Genomic DNA, 25,439 nt, shown 5'->3' with positions numbered 1-25,439 from the left:
TGAGCCATGCAAGAGCACTGCTGATGGCTCCTGCTCCCTTGGAAGATGCTGTGAAAGGAGTGCAGGGAAGGCTCCATTAAGGAACGCGTGTGCTACGTGTATTCCTCCCTCCTCCCAGCCCCAGGAGGGGCTTTCTCTCCAGCCTAGAGGAAATCAGACCTCTGCAATTCTTTTTTTTTAAAAGCTTCTGTTAAAGATGATGCCCATGGCCTCGGCTGGGAGACAGACACAGCTACACCACGGCAGCCCGACCACGCTGCAGTTCAGAATTTATTAGAAACAGCTGTCAGTACATCCTTCTAAAACATTACATGTCAATGTGCTTTATTGCAATTTTTTTTTATTGCATTTTTTTGATCTAGAGCAAGTAGGCCCAGGATGCTTAGTGTCTGGGATTTAAAAGCCCAACCATCTAGTAAAAGAAAGTACAGCAAAATTGTAACACACCCGGTGACAAGTACAGTGTTGCATTACTGAGCTAGAAACTACAGGATGACTTGTCAGAAAACACTAACATACACTTGGTTTCCTTATGAAGCAGTTTGTTTCTTTTCTTTAAAAGTTAAACTACATGAATTCCTTTTTTATTTCTTTTCTTCCCCCCACCCCCCTCCCCGACTACACCATAAACGACAGAAGAACAGATTTTACACAAATAACAAACAAGAGTACCAAAGTTACATGCTGGAATTCATCTGGAAAACAAAATAATTCAATAGCTTCTGGAGAAGCAGGTTCTTAACAGATGCAGTTTCCCTTAAAGAAAATAGAAGTCAAAGAAAAGCAGAAACATTGATGCAAAGGTTGTACAAAGGAGTGTGCTGTTATTTCAGCCCTCGACACAAGATCAAACACCCACTCATGCTTTACATTGAACCACACCTTGTACAAAGAGTCCACTCACAAAGGGACACGCACCAACACCACCCATTGCACATCAGCTCTGGACAGGGGGACTGAGGGGCCACTGGAACGTGCAAACAATCACTGCGTCTCACAGCACAGCAAGAGGGGTTTCTTTTGCTAAGCCTTTGCTTGGGACACGGTTGAATGCTTTGTCCCAGAGTAAGTAACACCCCAAATCAACTCTGTTTACAAATATAGTAGCAACCCCCCCAAGGAAATCCAGAGTTCAGCGTTTCAGAAGCACATATGCAAGATGAACACAATAAACTCCTTTTCATTTGACAAATAAACCAACCCACTTCTGCCTAAACATGTGGCAGAATGTGCTAACAGTGAGTTTTGTTTTATTTTTAAGGGGCAGTGCCACTTACAGCTAATGCATATAAACGTGTACGTGAATATATTTTACATATATCTATATACATACAGTACATATACACACACACGCACGCGCACACACACACGGATGATGCAGACCATTACAATCCCATGGTGCAATAAACAGCCAGATATACAAAATTAACAGGTTTTCACCAAACAGATCTTTGCTGGATGTAGAAGTCACTCACGAAAACAAAACAGATCCAAACCCCGACCCAGCTGACTGAACGGAGCCCCCCTGCAGCCAGCAGAGACCCGGGGCAGCTCGGGGCCGGCCCCAGCATCCTACAAGCCCCTGCTGGGGGTGACACCCTCAGAGACCTTTTCTTTTGTCTTTGGATGCAGTAACTTTCTCCAAACGATCCCGAGCCTCTTGCTACAAGCACTTGGGAAGTGCATGGGAACGGCGCTGCTGATCCAGGGGAATGTCCCTGCCCTCACCTGCCAATGCCGCTCTCACAGAAGCAATCCCAAGGGAAGGTGGTGGAGGGGGGCATCAAACTAAAGCTGCTTTCTCCAATACAGGTTGATCAACGAAGCAGGCTTTTTTTTCTATCAAAAAGGGCCTCTCACTTTTTTTCCCCTTGCCTTTGAAGCTCATATTGCATTTTTTAAAGGCAAACTTTAGAACAAATGGAGAGTCTAGTCATAAAATACGCTGAGTCTATGCCAATAGCAATTTTAAAAATGCAAATTCTGCATTAATTGTATGGAGCCAGCCCCAAAGATGAGCACTTCAAGCACTATCATCATCTAAACAGTTAACAAGCTAAAGCTCCCAATCTGCCCCTTTGAACAAACAGGAAGGAACTGAAAAGATTTCAAGAGAGATTTTTTTTGTTTTGTTTTGTTTTTTTTCCCCCTTGCCATTCGGTGGAAAGTATTTCTGCCCACAGAATGCAAGATTCACAAAAATGTTGGCCAAACTTCACGTAACCCCGTCCAAAGCTGCTGCTCACGCAGGGCTGAACTGGCCCAGCCTCCTGAACAGGCCAGAGCTTCTTTGGGCTGGTCCTTCCCTTCTCCCGGCTGCTCGTGTGCCAAGGGAAACAAGGGATCAGCAGAGCAAGTTCCCTGCCCCTACAGAAAGGGCAGCAGCTCCTCAAGGACTTGTATCAATTCCCCAACCCTCTCCTGCATGTGCATTTAAGGAGAGCACAACTGGTTATTCCTAAGGGAAGGGTCTGCTCTGGCATCTCCTCTCATTTCGTGGTTCCAGGCAGAGGTTTCTGCTTCATGGTCTGTCTCCTGCTTCATCAAACTACAACCAGAGGGATGCTTTAGGGTGCTGATCCTTCCTCTCCACTAAAAATATTTGCTTTGAATGCTGAATTTGAGCAAGCCTGACCCCCCTTCCCTCACAGCATCTTTGTTCTTCGGGAATGTTATTTTGATTTTGCTATCGCAAAGCAGAGGTTGCAAATCAACTATAAGGAAACTACACATAAGGAAACTTGATTTTAAACATGGTCTAAACAAAACAACCCCCAACCCATCATAGTGCTTTGTAAAACTGCATTTTGAACCTGTCTGTCTCTTACCCCTCCTGATCCACAAGCAGTACCTGTTTCATGTCTGCACAATGCAGCAAGCATACAAGACTCACTAACATTTCAGATTTTTATTCCCTGTTAGTGTAACAAAAAATAAAAAATAAACAGACATTCAAAAACAGAAGCAAGATTGTTCAAGTACCAAATAAGGGGCTTTTCCAAACTTAAAGTGTGACACTCCTATAGCAATTCTGCTGCTTCAAACAGCCACAGCGTTCAGTTACAGACATGGTGCCACCTAAGCCTGCAGAGAGCTCAGGATTTGGGGCAGCCAAAACCCTCATCCTTCTCCTGTTCTCCCCAAAACAGCACTAAGTGTCAACATTCATTTCCACAGTCCCATTACAGTTGCCTGGCTTTGTGAGGGAGAAACTTTGATTTTTGCCCTGCTGTGACTGGAATTCAGCTGTGATTAAATGTAAGTTTTTTTCTTGGGAATGGCTTTTGGTTGTGGAAGTCTTGCTAACACTAGAGTCAGCGAGAAAAGAATCAGGCCCATCACATTAAATGGAAAACTTCTTGAATATCTGCCACCTCAAGAGAGATGAGTGTGGAAAGAGCATTTTTTTTGGCATAAGACAAAGGGCTGTACTGGATATAACTCTAGACTGCAATTACCAATGGTGCAAAGCAGCAACTCATTTTACTGCTGATGAGAATGAAATAAAAATCCAAAGACAACCCCCAAAACTAGAGCAGTCCAGTATCAGAAGGTGGACAATTGCACGTGGCTGCTTCACACACTAGTGAAGCATCTGCTGGTACATCCCTCTGTTTCTAGATTGGTTCTTCTCATGCTCAGTTTACTTGTAATCAACAAACAAACTAGTGGGAAAAGATTTATAACTTACTAACTTCAAAAACATGGCACTCGTGGCTGACACAATGGGGCCAATGGCAACTGTGGAAGCAGACCTGATTTCCATCCATACCAATACAAAATACTGAATCACCCCTAATTCCCTGCAAATATACTTCAAAACAGATTAGAAGAAACTGTGCATATTCGAGTTTCAGCATCCCCCTCCCCCCCTCCCCCATTTAACACTGTGCAAAAGTTATTTATTTAACTCTACATATATATTTAATACAATATGGGTCAGTGAGATCAATGCTCCTCTAACTGCAGCCTGGTACCACATGGCTGCTGGACAGTGAGGCTACTTCCCCCTTTCCTCCTGATGCTCTGACTCTTAGAATTTAAACCTCCTCACATTTTACTGTTTCAAAAGAACTTGAGTTTCTTTGTTTTGCCCCTGTGTTCACATTTCCTGTATTTGTTTCAGGCTTAACAGCTGCTTTTCATCCTGGGGTGTAATCCTGCACCTCACAGCCTATTTCTGATTTCTCAGCCATGCAAGTGTAGAACAGCTCCTGGAAGCTGTGGGTTTTCTCACAGGTCTAATGCTACTGAGCAAACAGGATTAGGTCAAGCACAATGAGAGGTGCAGGACGAGGCCCTTGTCCCACAGATCACACCAGCTACATGTGTCAGTCGATTTTATACCAATTTTCATTTGCTCTGTCAGTGCAAAATAGTTCGAAAAAGAATCTGTGCAATAGCACGTGCGAGTCAGCAGGGAACCATGGCAGCAGCTGGGACTTCAGGTGCCTGAACCAAACACAGAGAGAGACAGTGGCAGAACAGCCTCAGGAGATTGCTCAGAACAATGGAGCCAATACAAGGAATGCAGGCTTCATCTGCCCATAGACTTGCTCTGAAAGTTTGGGCAAAACAGAACTTCAAAGAACACTTCAGGATGGCTTATTGGTTCTGGGTCCATCATTCACAGCAAATACATCACCTGTGATCAGCAAAAAGAGCTTGGGGAGCAAAGGGCCAAGAGTCCCAACTCACTCACACCACGATAAAGCCAAGCCACCTTCACAGATGCTAATGGAATTACACTGTATTTACCTTGGCAGAGCCAGGGCTGGAGCCTGGACCAAGACCTCACAGGATCAATCAGATTCCACCACAGGGAGACTTCAGACAGCCCTGCTCTGCTATCCTGCTGCTGTCAGGACTGCGAGGGTGTGCCAGGATTTATGAGCCTGGAAGTAGATCTGTGCCTGTTTAAAATAAAACTGAGCCCTACCTGAAATTGGGGCAGATGTGAAACACTTTGGCCAGGTTACCTGCAGGGATCAGAAATATGGGCCTCATCAGCCTCAAATGTTAACACTGTCTGTAAGAGAGTGCAGAGAGATCACAAGGGCAGGGGAAAATCAGACACTCCTCTCACACAGGGTTTTCTACAGGCATGAGACACCTGGCTATCATTCGTCCCTTTGAACTGATTTCCTTCATTTGAGCATTTGGTCTCAGCCCAGCATCAAGGGAATGCCAGATGCCTGAGAGGTGTGAGAATGGCAGCTGTACAGCTACCAGATTAGAACTGCAAATTAGCCAAGAAAAAATTCCATGTCCACAGACCACTGAGGAAACCATTCAAGATTTCCACTAACAGCAAAGGCTATGTCTCATTTTTCCTTTTTTCCTGGGGAAGTAGAAGGGACACACAAACAGATGTGGCTCATTTTGACATAGCAGCTTATGTGAATTTTATTCTTCTCTCACACAGTTTTGAGTTTTGGTTAAGCTTTGTAAGGTATCATTTAAATGAGAAAAGTGGCATCTACAGAATTCCCTGCCTGAAGATTGCACTCTGGCCAATTAGGAAGTGTCTGGGATGCGGCAGGGTCATTAGTGCAAAATAAAAAATGTCATGGCATGCCAGGCAACCAGACTACCCTTCCTGCAATGGCTGTCAGTGCTCCAGCCTTGTCACTTCCCTACTTGTGAATTCAAGACATTCAGTGAAATAATACTTCTAGTGTAAACAATATACATCAACAAGCCTGGCACTACTGCCCAGGCATTACAGAAAAAAGCCATTTGAACAGGAAATCAGCCCCAGGGTCAGAAACGGGTCTCCAGCATTCTCAGACCTGCATGACTGTCTGCTTCCTGTCCTGCACAATGGGTGCATTGCAAGGGAAACGCTTCCAGTAATGGGAACAAAAGTAACTTTCAAGGTTGCACACTAAACAATTACTTCGCCAGTTGTGCTTTGATGCCAAGTGGTTCAGTTTGCCAAACTTAGCTCTTTTTCATTTTAGAAGCTTAAGGAATGGAAATAAGCTGCTTTGTATGCTTTCCAGGGAGGGGATTTATTTGATGATTGCTGTAGTTGATGAAGCCCAGGACTACCCACTCCAGTATTTGACAGCAGCCCTTGCCAAAGGATGGTACCAGACATCCAATAACTGAGGAGCATGGCTCTCATCCCCTCCTGTTTTCTGCATCATGTCTAAAATAACTACAAGGGAATTTAGATTATACCAGAGTGAAATCTTGCTTGGCTGCAGTGGTGTGAGAGTTCAGAACCCAGTTCACAAAGAACAAATCAGAGGAGATCTAGGATTAGCACGCTCACTTCTTACAACTGGAAGTAACTACACCCCACCAAAGACCTGGGTACAATAAGCCATCCAGGAGCATTTGATTACACCAACCTCTTCTGTACCAAAATCAAGTGTCACAAGAGTCTGTCACTGTTCAGCAAGAGACCTGCAGCAGGTCAGGGCAAGCTTCATTCTGGTTTACATTCTGAAGCACAGTATCATTAAAACTCTGAAAACAGAATCCCAAGCTGAGGAACAGGAGGGAGAGGGAGTGGAGAAAGAGGAGAGTGAGCAGTTACATCAGATCAGACAAATCTAGTGTTTTGAAGCCACACAATGTTTAGTTTTTCCTTTTATTTGTTTCAAGTTTTGGTGCAGAAAGTATGTGCGGATGCTAATGCAACCTCCCCTGTAAGTGCTCGATCTAGCAACGAACAAAGTTTTGGCGTGTTCAGTTTGGTTATGTTTCCTTTAAGCGAAGACCTGTAGTGCCATTGAAACCAAAACTTTGTTACTGTTGGCAAAAAAATAAAGCAACTTTCCTTTTACAAGCATTTTTCCATTTAAATAAAAACCTGAAGCTTTCCCATAATTCCTTTGGTCTTCTCTCACCAAATTCCATGCTACCTCAAGTCAAGCCCTCTTTTGGAAGTCCGGCTGAATCGCGGTGAAGCTGCTAAAATTAGCAGAGAAGAATTGCTGTGGCAGAGTTTCCCCCTAGTTTGTTGGGAGTTTAAGACTGAAAGACATTACCAGTGCCTCAGGTAGAGGCTTCAAATTGTATCTACTAGAACAAGAGAAAACAAAATCCAATTAGAAGTTCCACTGAAGGTGCCTGGCAAAAAATCATCTCCATAAAATGATGCTCTGCTTCCAGTATTTTCATATGCGTTGCGTTGAGTTTTTTCCCCTCATAAGGAAACGAAAGTATTGGTGTAAAAGCACAGCTGAGCTTTTAAGGTAGCACCAGGACACCTACACCCAAGTTGTCGTCTTGTTGCTGCTAGGCCTCTTTGATTCACATTCACAGAATCACTTCTTGTGCAAAACAAGCAGTCTAAGGAGAAAGAATGCCCTCCGAGTTCTAATAAAAATTGTAGAAAAGAATCCAAGATAAGCCAACGCTTTCCTCCTCCCCAAAATTTACCTGCAGAGAGAGGGGGGCATCTGTGCGTAGACAGGATAGGCAAGCCTGACATTTAGGGAATCATTGTGTTGGACAAGGGATGTCTGCTGGTAATGAAGAACCAAATCCTTAAGTGTGCTGTACAGGTTGTACGGTTCTGCAAACCCATAACCTCTTGGAGTGCTGTAGATCACACAGTGTTTCACCTCTCCATCAGCTCTGCAAGGAAAGCAAAGAGGAGAGTTTAACATAAAAGGACAAACCCAAAGTGACAGTCTATTAACAATTAACTAATGCAGCAACTCCGGCAGTCACTGGATTACATAATGGACGACCCAGTAGATGCAAGCGGAGGAGATTAATATAGTCTGTGAAGAAACAGTGCTTCAGGGCATGTGATTAAACACTCTTGCATAATAATCCACATAAGAGGGCTCTTCCATCCCAGCAGTACAATTCCCTACTGCATTGTTCTCCAAATGGTCCTTGGGAAAAAAGTCAAGAGCTGAACCGAGAAGATAAGCACCACACCCGGAGTCAGCAACAACTCGGTGCTCAACTCACCTAGAAACCTTTCCTCTAAGCAAAGAAACTAAAACCCACAAATTATCAGGACCTACAAAGTCTTCCATGGAACACAGTGCTAGCCTTCCATGTGCATTTTTTTACTGTTAAGCATGGGATGAGTTCAAGCTGATTCATTATCTGAAGCCATAGCGACCAAGTCTCTAACTTGGCAAAGCAGTTACTGGAGCACAGCAATTCCAAAGCTGCTAGAAAAACTTATCTGCCAGAAAGATCAGGTATTATGTAATCCCTGTACTGAAGCCTGTTACAATCCCAGTCACATGTAGGAACAGGTTACTTTGAGCCACCCCTTGTCCAGCTTGTAGCATGATCCTAACCAAACAAAAGCATCTGATGAACCCAACACTTGAGTGACTGCAATGAACAGAACACTGAACACAGCAGACACCACAGTCTTCAGTTACCTTGAGGTGCTAAACCTTCATATATTCATTTCTCAGACTTGTGCTCAGAAGCAATTAACCTCATGTGAAATAAATCAGTGAAAGCCATTTTGGATTCCAGGACAAGCTTGAAGGATTTTTAGATAATGGAGTTGGAGTATTTCTGACCTTCATTACACCAGCATAAAATGAAGTGAAATACAAGAAATCAATGCAAGGCTGTATGAATGTCACCAAAACTACTGCTCACAAATAATCCTCTGAAGCATCACCATTACCTCACACATACAAGAAAAAGATCTGAAGTTGGACATGCCTGAAAATGAGAACCTTTACACCTTTACAGCCCTGCTTTATTTCTTCCCATGTGCCCCTTAGCAGGGAAGAATATGGGAGAATTAGGCCCTAACTACAGAGCTCCAAGTTGGGATACTTCAGAATTTTGTACTAACTACTGTGGGAACTGCAGAGGCTGCAGGACCACAGTTATTGCACATTCAAAGCACATTTTTGTTACAAAGCTTTTACCATGCCGGTCTTCCTGCAAACATGCAACACATTCCAATGGGTAGGCCTAAGCTAGGCCTGGCTTTTGTTCTCCAAAATAAAGAGCTTTGGTAGAGATTTATGAATTGAGTAGTTAGAACAAAAAGGAAAACAGACTTACACCACAGAACAAGCATAACATCCTTTCTTGCTACTCTCACGAATTAAAAATGCTCCGTCAGGTTTCCCACAGAGCAAGTCTTCCGCTTGGATACGGTTGAGATCCCCAACAAACCAAGTTTTCTCATCGTGATGTGGCAGGTTTTCATCTTCTTCATTCACAAAGTATGTGCTGAGGGGATAAATTTGTTAATCAGTGATCAGTAAAGGAGTTAATAAGCAGAGTTATTCTCACTGAAATCATACAAAGAAATACCAGAATTGCCCAAATTGGGAGGTTGGGCTCCTAAGGAACATATATTAAAAGCTTCCACTTAGATCTTAATTTTAATCCTACATGTTTCAGCAGAGTTGCTGCTTCACATGACTCCAGTCCTTTATTGAGAAACTGGTGGTTTTTGTTACAACCCCACAAGAGAAAACACTTATTAATGGAACACTTCTCAATAAAATCATATGTATAGTGACACTTACTCATCAATATTTTCATTTTTGATCCCCAGCCAGTCATTTATTCGCTTCTGTCTCACCCCCTTGTGATTGAGCCATCTGCCAGAAGAAGAGAACATTAAAACATTACTTCAGAGCATGTGTATGGGTTTTCTTAGTGAGCAAGCTGAAACTCAGACACAAGAGAAACAGTCTGTGTCCAGCCCAGAGACACTAGGAGTTGGATAACAGTGGGGGTGAAATCAAGTATAAGCAACATCTGAGACACCTAACAAAAAAAAAAGCACTACCATCTGTTGTATTAGTAACCACAGGTTTTTTTTATAACTAAATTCTCTTAATTCCTTATTTACAGGAGTTGCAGAATGTGCACCTAATTGTGGTTGGCTCTTTAAATAATGAAGTCATGAAGAGGTCAACCAGCTCTCACACACCCCCTGCCAGACTGTAGCACCTTAACACCAACAGAACTTTGGTTATGAAAAGAAAATTAAACTCTCATTATCCTGATGGAAACAGCCATTAATCAGATTCATCAGAGACACTATTTTGAGGTATGGGTCAGGCTTACTTACACAAGATACTGATCTCTGATTTTGCGGAGCTGAATTAGGTCAGGCTTGATACTGTTCATTTTCTTATCAGTCTCTCTGTTGTCCAGAGCTTGTTTCTTCAAGTCTTGTTCCAGGCGCATTTTGCTGTCATGGATCTCACCCAGGCGTGATTTTAATTTTTCATAGTTCATCATTATCCTACAAATGAGTGTGAGAGAAGAGGTCAAACCAGCCCAGGACTGAACCTAGTGGTAGCACTTACAGAAGAGTATCACAGACCTACCATAACAGCAATCCTCCCCTTGACCACCTCATCCTTACATGAAAATTACTGTATGAGTGACAGGAAAGACCTCTTGCCAGAGGGCCTGCAACCTTCAGTTTACCTTAATATATTTCCTTCTGGCAGACATGCAGGAAGAAATTCTCTGTAGGAAGGTAAGCTAGAACAGATTCCTCCTTCACTGTCAGATTCAGTTTTTGTTATATCAATTATGCGAACCCACCACAGGTATCAGCAACAGTAAGATTTCAAATGCAGACTTCAATTACTATCAAGATCTACCAGGTAGTAATGCTGCCTGTCTCTTCATTCAAGACTAGTTTGCAGGTTTGGTGTGAGTCAGGAAAATCACATCTTTTGCTTGTTAATTGTCTTAACTCAGAATGAAGCACCCCGAGTGCATAGTGAGATTGTTACACGTAACTGTTTCTGGTCCAAAAACCTCCTTAAGGTGGTTCATAAAGCACTGTGTCAAGTGAGGAATTATACCTGGCCTTTCTTCAAAGGCCCAGATCCAGCTCTTTCTGCTAATACCCTCTTGGAAGGGCAGTTTCAAACAATACACTCACTGAATTTGTTAGATGACAGCTAGGAAACATTGATCTTCTCTGCAAGTGACTAAAACCAACTATGGACAATGAGATTTACCACATTTACAGTCATTTCACAGTTTGCAAGTACAGAGTTCTCTGAATTATATCTGAGAAAATCCAAATAGAAATGGGATAAGCAAATTAAATCATTATTTCCTGTTCTTTCCTGGTCTTCATCACAGTATCTTGATTTACTGAAGTTAAGAGAGGATTATCCAGAGATTTCCCAGCTCTGCAATTCCTTGAGAGAAGAGAGCTTTACTGAAGGCTGAGATACCTTGAGGGAAGCTCTCAGGAAACGCTGAGCTCACAAAGTGGTTTATATGATGCTGTAATGGCAGTGTCAGTGTGGACACCACTTTTTCCAGGTAAGCCAACACAACCTGCGAGCTCACCGTTCAATTTCTTTGTCGTTCCCCTCCCTGCGGAATCGCTCGATGTATTCCTTGCTGTATCGCTCTTGTGAGTGGCACTGTTCCTCAAATATCTTAATTGTTTCATTAAATGCTTCGATTGCAGTTCTCTTCATCTGAATTTCCTACGTAAGGAAAGAGTTCTTCATCATTTGTTCATAATCCAGATGACAATGCAAGACTCAATTACGTTCCCTAAACTGACTGAGAAGATGATCTTTTTTTCCCCCCACTAAATTAAAATAGGATTAATCAGCTTTAAATTCAGTCAAATGTCTGAGTAGGGTCAGGAAAGAACCGGGCAGACTTACTCCCTGTAAGTTTACCCTCCTCCCCTACACGATGCTCTCTATTAGGCTGCAAACCCCTCAAACATTTTAGTCATATTTTCCATCTTAGTTTGCAGGAAGACTGCCAGCAAACCTCCTCCCCATATAAGAACTATCTTATTTTACAAGCAGCAGTCCAAATAGCGCATTCACACTTCCTTAATGCATAATATCTGGTAACTGACTTGCACACGATTTCACACAAAACCTGGCCAAACCCTTCTACAACTCTCACTGCAGCATGTGGCAGCTGGAAATACTCAGCAACCAAAAAAGAAGCCTCTAGTGTAAAGCTTGTAAGTGTTGGCCTTCTCCACAGCTTTACCTTGTACTAAAAAGTGCAGCTCCTCTTTTTCCCTTGCCCCAAACCATACCTCTAGGACTATCAGCAACAAGCAATATTCACTGTTTCCATCAAATATGAAATTTCCTTGCTCTATTCCACAATTTATTATAATTTTTCCTTATATTGCCTTTATTAGTCTTAGGTTGAAATAATTTTCTTTGCTTTTTAAACAACAATAAACACACTCTACAAAGAATCAAAGCAGCACCAACCTGGGATGTTCTGGTATATTCTTCGTACAATTTGTCATACTCTTTGCTCTTTTCCTGATACTGAGCATGGTATTCTTGGAGTTTTTTACCTACTGCATCTATGTTATCTTCTTTCACCAACTGATCCTGCACATACAAAGAGCCATTAAGTCTTCAAGTAAAGCAGCTTTTCCTTAAGAGTATTCATTTGTCCAGTTACGCACATTTGCATTTTACACATATTTGCATCATGATTTATAATCCAGTTTCTATAGAGCACTGCATCTAAATCTGCCTTCCTTTGTGCAACATATTCCACAGTTTACAGACACAAGGACCTGGAACTATGGGACACCAAGAGCTGTGCCAAAATACCAAACTTCCAAAAGCGCACCACACTTAACTTTCAGGATTGGTATCCCCTGTTCAAGAAAGAAGAAGGCAAATGGTTTAGAATCTTCAGTTAAAGATCAGAGCTGTGGGTAGGGTTTTGGGTTTTTTTTCTTTTCTAAAAAGCTCTGCAGCTCTTTTTCCTTAATGCAAAAATGTGGTTTGGGTTACTGAATAAAAGTTTAAAAAATATTCTTGAAAAATTTAGATGGTTGTGCACAGAGTGCACATAAGGGTAGCACTGGCTAGAACAGCGCTCAGTGGGTTCACTAGGGTCTAAGGAGAAATTAAAAAGTCTCTCAGAGGTTCAACTCTGCTGCCTGTCAGGGTTTCAATTCTCTGTTGGGCTCAGATGGAGACTGAAAACCTGACAAAATGTAGCAGCTTAGAAGGTTAGACAATTTGGAAGACACAAGTGAGGCCAAATATGAAAATTCAACTTTAAAAAAACCCCCCCAAAAAAAAACCAAAAAAACATGCTGTTCATAGAGAAACCCCAAAATTATACACATCTACAATTATTTTCTTATCTGCACTAAAAGCCATGGGGATCTGATGAAGATCTCACCTGCTGGTACCGGGACACGGGATACATCAACTTCACATCGAGCTTGGGGTTGTACTGAGCCAGGGACTCATTGCGGTAGTGGTTAATGAGCTCCACCACGGAATTAAATGTCAGTGGATCAGAAAAGCCGTATTTTCCATCCCGATGATAGATCTTTATCAGTTTGTTGTTGCCACCCTTCCTGTAAAGTACAGTCATTCAGAGGTTTTGCTGTGTCCCTCCCATCCCTCATCAGCACTAAGGCTGATGACACCATGAAACTCCAGGGCAAGTGGCACCCACACTGCACACCTTCACAGTGATTCTTTACACAGCAGCAGTATTAAGTAGTTTAAAAGTCAATACACACAGAATTATCATCAGATTATTTGAACAGGAGCAAAGCCCAAAGTAAATCTCTTCCTATGTGTTCATTCTGGAGCCAGCTTACGGTGTTTAAATCCTAGCTTTGCCAGAAGTTTTGCAAAGGAAAAGGAGGATGCTGAAAGCTCAATAAAGGAGACATAAGAAAACCCAAACCCATAATTTCCTGCAATTCAGGGTCACTAATAGTATACAAATGACTACAGATTTATACAATTATTAATGAATTTTTTTGAGTTATGGGCGCTAATACAGGATACATGAACATACAAAATCCTTTGAGGATTACAGAATGGTTGTAAATTTAGTTATCCAGATTTATACACTATAGTGTCTTCCCCAAATACAGTGCTTATTTGTTCCTTTTTGTCCCCTAACAACAGACTGTTTAGACACCGTCCTGTCCTTCTCCCGCACTTACAATTTTGCCTCCTAAAGACAGCTGCATTTAGTAAAATAACCAAATCATGCCAAACCTTAGCACACAGGCTGTGAACTTGGAGGCAGAAGTTAAAGCAGAATTTTAACTACACCCTTGGGATCAAACCTACCACTAAGGCAATGGAATTTCACAGCAGCATCAAGTGCCTGCTGTATCACAGTAACTCCCAAGGGTGTGCTACTAAGGCTGTGGCTTCTTTGCCTCACCTGCTTGTCCCTAACAATCAGCCTTGGGAGCCTGTCAGAGGCAAGTGGCTGGGCAGGCTGGGCAAGGCACCAGAGCCAGTCACATGAGGTTTCTGCCTAACTGCAGCAGACAGGGCTGGGGCAGCTCTGGGAAACCTGCCACTTGCCAACGATTTTAATGAAGAAAAGAGCATGGCTCCAAGTCAATATTTCCTAAACTTTAGAACAGAAAGCACAAGATACTTTTTACCAAGACACTGTGTTCAGTTCTCCAGAGCTGCACACTGATGAGGTATTCAACACTCTCCCATTAATCAAAGGCCTGGTTTGCAAATACTTTTTACCTTAGCAGTTCTGAAACTATGAAGCTCTCCTGAGCAGCTCTCCTCCCTGAGTCCCATCTCATCTACACAGAGATCCTCAGGGTAGTATTTAGTGAGGGACAGGACTCAATGCACAGAGCAGAACTGTCAGACATGGCTCTTTATTTCCTTGTTCTGTGATGTGCAGAGCTGGGAACATCTCTCAGCTTGAGCCTCATGAGCTTTACACAACCAGGGCTGTCACTGGTATGGCAGCAGCTCCTCAGGGTTTTGCTGAGGGGACCACAAGTGCTCAGAGCTCACCGCAGTGTCAGAGTGTAGTCTCCCTGCATCTTGGTCGACGCGTCGCGCACCAGGAATGTTCCATCTGGCATGTCTCGTAATTTGTCATTGACTTCTTCCCTGGAGAATGGAAAGAGAGGCAAAATTAGAAGTGCTAAGGACATGATCATCTTTGCCACAGGTAAAATACAGGACCCAGCAGCACCAATGTGTGCAGAGTTCAATCTTCTGTCACGCTCAGGCTCTCCAGTTTTTTAGGCCACCTAAAGCAAGTCTCAGCTTGTGCAGCTGTACTGAAGAAAAGTAGCTGCAGTCAACTGCCACTTAGGAAGGAGTCTCTGTTTAAACAACAGTAGCAGCTGTGACTCAGTTCACAACCTTTCCCTTTAATCTGCTCAGGTTTTAAAGTCCACACTGGAACAGGTGCCCTTTGAGAAGCCAGTTCTGACCTCTTAAGACATGGTCTCTAGAATCACAGCTCAAAGGTGCCTAGAGTTTAGCACAGTTTTAGTCTCAAGAGGCTCATTATTGGCTTAACTCTGATCTCATTTACAGCCCTTTTAAACCACTACAACCTTGCTAGCTTCAGTGCAACTTTTCCTTATTTACAATTGAGGCAGAAGGATACTCAGTCCAGAGCTTTAAGGTAAACCAAGAAATCTTTTAGTGAAAGCGAGTACCTGTGGGCATTAAGAAAATTATTTCAGGTGAAGAGATATGCCTCTTGCTTATGAGCATTTCATCCAGCTTATGTATCTCACTTTATAACAGCTCTCTCAAAGGTTTTGGAACCCTAAGCACTTTTTAATACAGTCATTTGGAAACTAAAGTTTCTCAGGTAGCCTGAACATTCTTTAGGTGCTGTAGGAAGCCTAGCTGAATCTTACAAAGAAAAATCAACAGCAGGTTTTTTTGTTCAAATACTAAGGAACAAAAGTATTCAAAAGAATAACAAAAGAATAGCCTTAGCTTTGATTTAGCTACCTGAAAACTATTCTGTTAGTAAAACTGACTCCTACTGAGTATCACATGCTCATATTCATTTACTATTCTCAGACCATTTTACAGACTGGACCCAGTTAACTCCTTTTTGAATGGACAGATATAACCTACAAGTCTGGGACTGCAAGCTGCACCCTGGAGCTCATGACAGAATTTTCAGCACAAGTCCTTAACTGAAGAACATTGCTCCTGCCCTGCTAGGCTGTACCTGGCTGCCAAACCAGGGTCGTAAACAATTCCATCTTTACATGAGCCTGTATCAAGTTTTAATCTAATAAAGCCACTCCAATGCGATTTGCAGTGCATTAGCTCCTGCCATCATGTGCACTGGTGATTGGGGGACAAATCCACAGTCAATAAACTGATACCAATATTGAGCAGTTTTAAACAAACTGTTCCTAGTGGGTTTTGTGAGCCACTCTGCTTCAGCTTAAAATTAACAGAAAAGTATCTCTGCCAAGGCCCTTCAAAAGCAAGATCTATGAGGGTTTGCTTTATAAAAAGATAAGGGTGGTACAATAAAGATATGGAAACTTTATTTCCCTTCTCAGAACGCCAGTGAGCTCATGTGGCAAACACAGTCTTCATGCCTCTATCTGCCAAAGTGCTTCAAAGTATTATGTGCACAAGTTTGAGCAATTCCTGATCACACTCCCAGCATGCTCGCCTGTCCTCTTACAGCTCCAAATTCTAGATCCTTCAGAAGTGCCTCAAGAGGGTAAGAGATGACTGAACATTTCAGCTCTTTTATGCAATTAAGTATATAAAAAGAGGCCTTTTATTTTCTGAACCTAACCCAAGCCATCCATTTTCTCAAGTGCATAGAAAAGGGTTTTCTTAAGAGGCAAAATTTAATTTGTTTGGTATGTGTTTCTATCATCTGCTCAGTACAGGTGGGTGATGGTGAGCATTTGTAAGAGCTATTTTTTTATGTCACCATGTAATAGATATTAATATAGCTGAAATTTTAAACAAACGTAAAGAAACCAAAAATAAGAATACAACTCCTTTTATCCCGAAATACTATTTTTATACTGAAATATGCTGAACTGCATGCATTCCAAGATTGCATGCTTACAACACTTTATTAAATACCAGATTCAGAAGCATTTCTCTTCTTTTTAAAGACTGTATTTGTGGACAAATTTAGAAACTCAAAAATTACTGTCACCAAGACTGGCAATATCTGCCCCAGAAGAGCAACAACTTAAATATCCTGAATCCAGCTGAATACTTTCACTTAGGTGCTTTGCCAAGCATAGTCCTAAAGCATTCCCCTCCAGTAAAATGCTGCCTGAAATAGGCATGTTCTTTTTGTCTTGAATTTTAGCAGGCTTTTAACAATATATATTAATAGATTTTAATTAATATATTCTAGCAATATCGCTTACCTTGAGATGTCCCCCCAGTACCACTCTGCTTCCTGCAGAGAGAAACTGGAATTGTCCTTTATTCCATTTGTATTGACTGGAGTCATTGGTTTGGGGGGCTTTGGAGGAAGAGCTGGAAATTAAAAACAGATTAACAAAATGTAAACAGGAGAAAATAATCACTAAACTATTAATGAAATATGACAGTAAAAAAACAAGAGAAAATGTGCATCTTGAACTCAGCCTTCAAGCTCTCTCAAACCAAAAGGAGCTTGTAATCTTAAAGGAAGTCTGAAGTCAACTGTTTCACTATGACCTGAGATTTTTTAGTGTCAAACACTTGAGGGAGGGGAAAAGCAAGGAGTATGAGGAAATGTGAGTTTTTGTTAAAAGAAGACTGGCGCAGGCACGACTACAAGGGCAGGTGCCGCCTAAAGCTCCAAACAAATGACAAAGGTGTATTGTGTTTGAAAGCCACAGCCTGGAGAGCACTGGACACCACTGTGGAAAACTCCAGTTGCTCAGGCATCAGCAGTCCTGAAGCCAACCCACAAGAGCAAACAGGTGAACTCTTCAGAGGGAAAAACACTGCCAGAGAGCAGTGGTGGCTGGGCAGGGCTGTGTCTGTCACAGACCCGAGGCTCATGTTTCACACTGGGTTTGTCATTTAGGCTCCTGTTGGAACAAAGCCTGTGACTCTTTGAGTACTACAGGACACAGTGATAAGGGAAGGGGACAGGGGACGTTAGATAACTGCAGAGTGCCTGCACTGCTTTGCATAGCTGAGGTGTTTACCACAGCAAAGGGGATGCCACAGATGCCCAACAGACAGAACTGCACACCTGCAGGGCTGGTGCACACCTGCCCAGAATTCCCCTATCCTGAATGCATGGCAAACTTTCATGGCAAACAAACAAAAAGACCCAAAAACAACCAGGCTTTTACTTCCATTCTCAAAATAGGTTACACAATGTAAGGGCATACAAGACACCAAAGCTGTTTCTGTTTGGCCAGTTTTTGCTCAAACAACTTTATCATAAATCTGACTGTAAGGCCTGAATCAGTAACTCAGCAGCCACAGCCATGTTCATGTACTGGGAGAGACTGGTCTGTGAGCAGAAATGTATTATACATTTTCATTCTTATTTTCTTTGGGAAAGGTGTCCTGAATGCTCTCCCTTGTTTTGCAAAGACTGGATGCTTCATCAAGAACATTGCAACCAAAAATGAGCATTTTTTTGGCATTTCATGAGAGTGTTTTACAGAGGGACAGGTCACATTTGCATTCAGAGTAAGAAAGCAGATCCACACATTGATTTGCTGCTAGCATGTTTCTAAGTCAGACCCCGAACATCTGTGCTCCCAGCCCTGTGCCCTTGCCATCAGATTACACAAGCACCAGCGAGCAGGCCTGACACAGTGACAACAGCCATCTTTCAGATGCACAGTCCCCATGTACACACAGAAACACAAATAAAGGCAGCAGAAAGATGATTTTGATCTCCAGCTTCAGCACCGAATGGCTTGGTACTGAGAGGTGTGCTACTTGGCACCATCCAGCTGCTCACCTCTGAGCCACACCTCCCACATTAAAGAAGAGAAAACAGGCTTCCAACTGCAGCTCCAAATACCATTTCATGCTGAATATCCAACACAGTAACTTCACTGTTCTCTGACAAACCAGTAGATGCTTTAATTGAGCCAATCTAAACTAAATGTGAACCTTGACCCAGACGTTTGCACCCTGGGGTTGCTGACCAAACACCTGATTCAGATAGCAGCATTCATTCTGCGGGACCGAGCATTAAACCGTAGCATACAGGTTCTTTTTATGGGGTGAGCTGGGAACTTTCAGGTGTGCACACATGTAGTGAGGCAATAACAGGTCTTGTTGTAAAAGGAAGGTGAAAACCTTCGGATTCAGTGAAGTAGCTTCCTGGTTACGAAGCTTCAGTTATTCCTAGCTCAGCTACTACGGTTGTTTGTGCAGCACACAAGTATTTGCACAAAGCACCATTGAGAGCAAGACATGGCTCCAAACCTACTTTGCTTGAAACTCCCAGCCCCATTCAGAATCAGAGGAACACACACCCAGGCTAAGCCTGTGGAATCAATTGTATTCACTGTGCTGTTCATCTCCCCCATTCAAAGTTCTGGAATTCAAAAATGTCATCAGGTCCTCCCTGCTCCCAACATCATATCTGGGACAGGACAGCTACAGCATTGTACATTCACTCCAGAATCTTTTGTAGGCTCTGAGTCATCAAAAAGTTTTATGTAAAAAACCACACAAGAGTACAGAGTTCTTAGAAAACTGTACCAGCACCTACAATTATTTCAATGGAACTTTCAAATTAAGGCCTGGACATATCAACAACTTCAAGGTATTTTACAGTGCAAAAAGCCTGTTTTACACTGGTAGTAGGGGCTTTCCAGAAGGGGCTTTCAAGTGTTGTCTAGAGTACTTGAATACTTCTCTAGCCCTCCTTGTAAGATTAAGTCTTGCTCCTTTATGCACTGTGGGATTATTTGGCAGCTTTGTCAGGGCTCACTCTAAAGCACTGGGTACAGAAAAGCAAACTAACAAAGACCAGAAAGGTAAGGAATGGGAGTTTGGACACAGGGCACTAGACATAACACCAAGTGTCCCTGTTACAGGTGGGAGTTTCTCCTTTTCCTTAAAAGGCAGATATCAGTTCTCACTATCGGGACATTGCCTACAGAACTTCATTCTTCATGAGAAAACTGGAAGGAAATTCTTTCAAGGAGAAGAATAAGGCCTGGACCAGTTCCTGTAAAACCTGACTCATGGAAGCCAGTCCTTTACACAATAGACTTTTGAAAAATGCTTTTTAATAGCTTGCACATTTCAAAAATACAAAACTATTTGCGAGGGTGTATCCTGTTTCCAAAGAGCCATGTATCTAATTCTTTACTTTCAATGCTTTGAGCTCTTTGAGTCATAATAGATTTTCCCCTGTACTGGATACAGAACCAGGCCCTTGCTCTTGTTTTACCCCACAGCCAACATGCCCAACCATTCCAGCATTTCTTGGCTACCCTCTCAGCCCACAGACTTTAGCCTGTACTAAATGGAGAACAGCCACAAAGGTAGTTTAAAAACCTCACAGCCCAGCCCCTGTGATGACAAAGGGGAATATTTTGCAATAGCATGGCAGGTATACTGCAACAGAGCAGCATCCACCACACTGCTGCTCTCATAACACTGGACCAATAGGTTGCTAGAAGAGGCATCCTAAAGAAGTTTTTGCTTATTATCTAGATGGTACTAACAACCCTGCTAGAAGAAATCCTGTGCTGTTTCTATCAGAAGCTACATAGAGCCTCAAAGAGTCCACAGATTTTGATTTTAAATTCAAAATAATCCAGTTTTATATACCTTACTCATTGAATATTAGAGAGCTAAAATCCTAAAGTAAGATAAGACTGGCTTGAAGTCAAGAGAAATGCTTTCAAGAGCAGCCGTGTTTCTTTCCATGTCACTGAGTCCAATTCTGATCTAGCCACAGGCACAATTTTACTTTATCTCAAAACCAGCTCTGATTAAAGTGAGTGATCCTGATGGTTTCTTGCCTCCTTTTTCCTGGGAAAGAAACACTGATCACAAGCGATTAACAGCACAACAGATCTATCTGTTCTAATAAAGAACTTTCTCTTTGCACCAGAGACACAAGCATCCTTACCCTACCATGTCTCTAGGACAGCTTTGGAGCACAGACCTTTCCAAACCCCAGAAGGTGACAGCTCAGTTGTACCCTTCACTCCCACATGAGAACATTCCAAAGATCAGGTTCAGCTCTCAGTGACCGTCTGGCAATGAGAGCAGACTGGCTCTCCCACATGCATTCACGGGCATATCTGGTTTTAATTTCTTCAGCAACTCTAGCTCCCTCTTTCTAGCTTTCCCAGGCAGGCTAGCTTGAGCTAAATCCCAATCCCAGCTCAGTGTCACTTAGAAGGGGGAAATAAAAAGGAGCTGTTGGTGGAGCAGAGGGATGGCAGCCAATGTGTGCCGGGTGCAGGATCGGATGTTGCTGACGTCAGGCCCTGGAGGCTGCTGTGCCATTTCCAGCAGGTACCTTCAGCCGAGCTGCTCCCACAGCTGCTGAGCAGGGCCTGAGAGAAAAGCCATGGACTGGCTCTGCCAAAGGTAGCTTTGGGACGCTTTCTTGGCTGTGCAGAATTGTTTTTTGCAAAGGTGACTCGTGACTTTAACTCCCTGAAATTCAAAGCGGCTCCAGCACCAAGGCAAGCAGGAAAGCTGGCAAGTGTCTAAAGTTCAATGCCGCTGTATTTCTTTTAAAGTCTCTCGTAAAAAAATCGTGGGCTATATTAATCCTGAATTTAACTGCAGTGAAGTAGGCCATGACTACAGTGAGATACACACATTCCCCAGTCAGGTTTTGAACAAAAAATTTTACAAGTTTACATGATCTAAGAGCCACCCAGCCCTACATGTGAGGGTTTTCAATGGCACTGATTCAGGAGTAAAAGAGGAAGAATACCTCAGTTAGCCAAGTGCTATATCCCATGCAGTATCCAGTCAAGCAGGCTGTTTCTTCTCTGGCTGCTCGATTTGCATACAAAATCAACCTGCCAGTTAATTAAACTCTCATTTTCAGTTTTAAGGCAGATGCCACTTAGTCTAAGAATGGCTCCACAACTTATTTCTTCCAGTGTTTTCCAAGAGCTTCAAGCCAGATACTTAAAAGTATAGAAGGTTTAAAATGCAGCATATTAAATTTACCTTACTGTTACAAATAATCACAACTACCAAGTACTCTGATAACATCAATTTGAAGTCCCTCAGCACTTCCACGGGCTTGTTTACTAGCCTTCCTTCTGATGCTCTCAATCTACTCTCTCTCCACATTGTGACAAGCAGAAAACAGATCAGAGGATTTCCAAGACAGTTACTCAGCTTCAAAAAGGCTGATGTACAGTAGATACCCTGCGAACTGTAATATAAAGCTCTACAAAGTGTCATTGCTATGGAAACATGCAAGTAGTCTGTGGTTAGGCCAGCTAACATTTTAATGACATAGTCCTTGAGGAGAGAAAGGTTTTCCCTTTGGAGATCTAGATGAAGACTTGCCATGAAAATGTAGGCTAGCTTTGTTGAAAAATTCCCCCCAATCTTTAACTGCTCTCTGCCGTCTTACTCAATTTCTCAAGTACTCTTCTCAATTTCTCTAACACTTTTCGGGCAAAGCCTCAAAATTTTTCCCTCCCTCAGGAGTCCTGTACTCATCCCTGCTGCACGAGAACCCCCCAAAGATATCTGTGAAAAAAGCACAGGCTTCTGCAGAGGTTTTCCAGCTGACAGAGAGGAGGGTGGTGCACACCTGATGCCAGCAGCTCATCCCCCATTGCTGGCAGGTAAATGATCCTGGCAGCTCCACATCCCACTTGTCCTGCCGAGACCCCTTTTGCAGAGCGTTGAGCACCGATGCCCTTCGAAGCTGCCCTTCCTCAAAGGGCAGCTAATGTGCAGCTCTGGGAACGGGGAAGGAAGCTCCTTGATGGAATTATTGCTGGCCACAGAACCTCAGGCATGCTCACATTTTCACCCTCCTCCCCCAAAATAGGCAAGATGCCAAGGAGTAAGACATATTCAAAGAATTGAAGTCTTTCAATATCTCATTACAGAAAACAGCAGACAAGTTGGCAGAAAGCCAGGCAGGCTTCCAATGAAAACACTCCCATTATAGCTTTGCTTGTGTTTCTATGAACTTTCATAAAAAAAAAAAAACTTTAAGAAATATTTCAGCATTTATTAATTGGCTTTTTTGATAAAGATCTGTTTTGTTTGAAAACTCCCCAGCTATCCAGCCCTCTCCCACACCTCCCCATCACTGTTTCACCTCCTACAGCCTGACAGGCTTCTGCTGCACTCTGTTCCTCATGAGCATCTGCAGCTACTGCACAGGTTAAAATATTATCTGCTCTGGGACACCTGCAGAACAGGGGACAACAACAGTGTGTGAAGAGGCTGGATCAAATTCACCATTCCTTTGGGCATTTCAATAGCATCTCTCACTACTTTGCAAGCTCTACTACTTCATGGGCTGAGACATAAGAAATGGAGGATGTTCACAGTCAGATAAATGACATGGGAATCTTTGACTTGTGTACCAAAACAGCTCCTCCCCTTCATTCCAGCCTTTGCATGAGGGTGCAAAGGCAAAAAACCCTCAGCTTCCCAATTATTTTCACTGCCCAAAGAAAAACTGTTCCCCTTCCAGCCCAGAGCCCAGTGTAACTGCTGCAAAGCTACAGCAGCGTCAGAGGTTCCACGATCGACAGGGCTGAGGTGATGTCCCAAAATTAACATGAGGAGGATAAAAAGTATAACCAGGCATAATTAGCACACTCTTAATGAACTGGAGAGGTTTTAGAACTCTTGCCATGTTTCATTGCTCAAAGGTTATCACTACCCAGCATCACATGGCTGGCTCACAAGGAAGGAATAATTTTATCATGTAGACAGCAGGCCCAGGCTTTTGCCAACTCTGGATGAAAGTCCACGACAGACATTTTATTGCCATGAAAATTTCATATGTTCAACAAGAATATTGTACTTTACAGTATCAAATGTCAGGTCTAGAAGACTATACAGCAAAAGTAAATGTAAAGTGCAAGGAGCAAGGAGTTTCCCTTTTTGCTCTCTAGCTAAGCAGCTCCTCATCTGCCTTCACAGAAGAAATACCACAGCATGTTTTCTACTCCTCCACGGGCAGTCTTCAAGCCACTACTAAAAGTACTTTTTAGTCAATATGCAGGAATAGATTTTTTTACAAGAGCAAGGAAAACACAAAATTCAGAATAAACAAAGAACTGAAGTGACTGAAGTACGGGCTTTTCATTGTGAAAGAGAGGGAATGAAGTCCAGCCAGCTGACTTCATAGAAGTGACAGCTATGACTAGAAAACATACCAAAGCCAAAAGAAAGAGATCTTTTAAATAATAACTAATTTTAAATAATAAATAATTTAAATAAAAACAGCTCAGGGCTGTTTTCCCCAGGTATTTCAAAGACTAAACATCCATCCAGATGTCAAGTACAAACCTCACAGGGGATCCAATTCACAGAAATAATTGGTGCTACTGAGAAGTTTGCTGCACAAGAGGCTATTTAAAAATAATAATACAGCTGCAAATGCATATGGTTCTTGTTGCTCTAAACAGCATTTTATTTCAGCTTACCACCAGCTCCAGTCTTTCAGAGCAGTATGTAAAGTTGCTCCTCATACAGTACCTGTCCTTGTGCTATGTCAAACCATTTTCTAGTTACCAAATCATAAATATTTAGGCAGCAATACTGCCTAAACTGCTAAGAGTGAGCCATCAAGATCAAAAAGTGTGTTTCTAAATCAAGACTCCAGAAGAAATTTGAAGGTAAAAAAATATTTGGAGCGAATCTGTTCTACACTTTGACATGAATCATCTTTTTTAAGAATCTTGATCCTGAAGGAAGCTCCACTTGATCCCAACCCATGGGATCCCATGCAGTGCCTGCAGAAGGGGAGTTCAGAGCAGACATGGAAGAGTCAAGCCTGGCCATTGCTCATGCTCAGATTCAATCTCCTCACTCAGTACATGGTGATCTTCAAAATATTTTAATGAAATCCATTTCAGAGCAGCAGCTTGACTTCTCTCACTGCCCCAAAACTTATCAGTGAGACTGCATTGTACCCTTCAAAGCTGAAAGAATCTTTAACACTCATCTCATTGATTCAAGCTGCCTTGTATCCTTCAAGAGGCACTCTTAGAGACTGGAGACCAATCAGGGTAACGAAGCCAAAACTGCCAAAGACTTCTAATTTGCCACTTGGGAGCAGTTCCTTGAGGGCCAACAATGTAGATTTTGACAATGTCCCCAGGAAAACTACACAGGGCAGAGCAGTAGGAGTACTGACAGCCTGGGAAATTCAATTGCATTGTACAAATTCAGGCTGTAACAGACAACAGAACTTACAGGCATCGTGATTGTCAATGAACTTCCCATCCATTTTACCTCTAAGACATTTTCCTGGGACAGGTGTTGAGTACAAGCCCTACTGCCCACACTCAGAAAGCCCCACACAACAACAGTGAGCCAAGTTCCCCCCATTACAGCAAATTCTCTTGAACTCCATTGCAGCAGCTGTACCTTCAGGAGTTTGGTTTGTGTTTTTTAAGGGGAGGTATGCAAGGAAGGAAGGAATTCCTCCAAAAGAAAATATGACTGTGTGCAGCATCAGATTTTAGGGACTCCAGAGACAAAGTAAGGATGAGGCTATGGAAGGTAAAAACCTAAAAAAATGGCTCCAGTATTCTTCTT

General features: G+C 42.5%; 1 protein-coding gene across 2 annotated transcripts in view; it reads right to left on the bottom strand.

Annotated features, from left to right (window-relative positions):
* Positions 1-252: 252 nt before the first annotated feature.
* LOC116999888 (phosphatidylinositol 3-kinase regulatory subunit gamma) overlaps positions 253-25,439 on the bottom strand; it is a 76,877-nt gene continuing 51,690 nt past the window's right edge. For both annotated transcript variants that reach the window (XM_033066949.1, XM_033066952.2), the window contains 9 exons: positions 17,117-17,228; positions 14,745-14,843; positions 13,129-13,309; positions 12,192-12,317; positions 11,287-11,429; positions 10,037-10,213; positions 9,486-9,560; positions 9,013-9,183; positions 253-7,593 (listed from right to left, as the gene is read on the bottom strand). In XM_033066949.1, the coding sequence (XP_032922840.1) occupies positions 7,392-7,593; positions 9,013-9,183; positions 9,486-9,560; positions 10,037-10,213; positions 11,287-11,429; positions 12,192-12,317; positions 13,129-13,309; positions 14,745-14,843; positions 17,117-17,228 (1,286 nt within the window). In that variant the 3' untranslated portion in view covers positions 253-7,391. The remainder of the gene's footprint in view (positions 7,594-9,012; positions 9,184-9,485; positions 9,561-10,036; positions 10,214-11,286; positions 11,430-12,191; positions 12,318-13,128; positions 13,310-14,744; positions 14,844-17,116; positions 17,229-25,439) is intronic.

This window comes from Catharus ustulatus, chromosome 9, assembly GCF_009819885.2.
Source record: "Catharus ustulatus isolate bCatUst1 chromosome 9, bCatUst1.pri.v2, whole genome shotgun sequence".
In the NCBI taxonomy this organism is placed as follows: Eukaryota; Metazoa; Chordata; class Aves; order Passeriformes; family Turdidae; genus Catharus; species Catharus ustulatus.
This window is presented reverse-complemented; position numbering and strand designations above follow the sequence as displayed.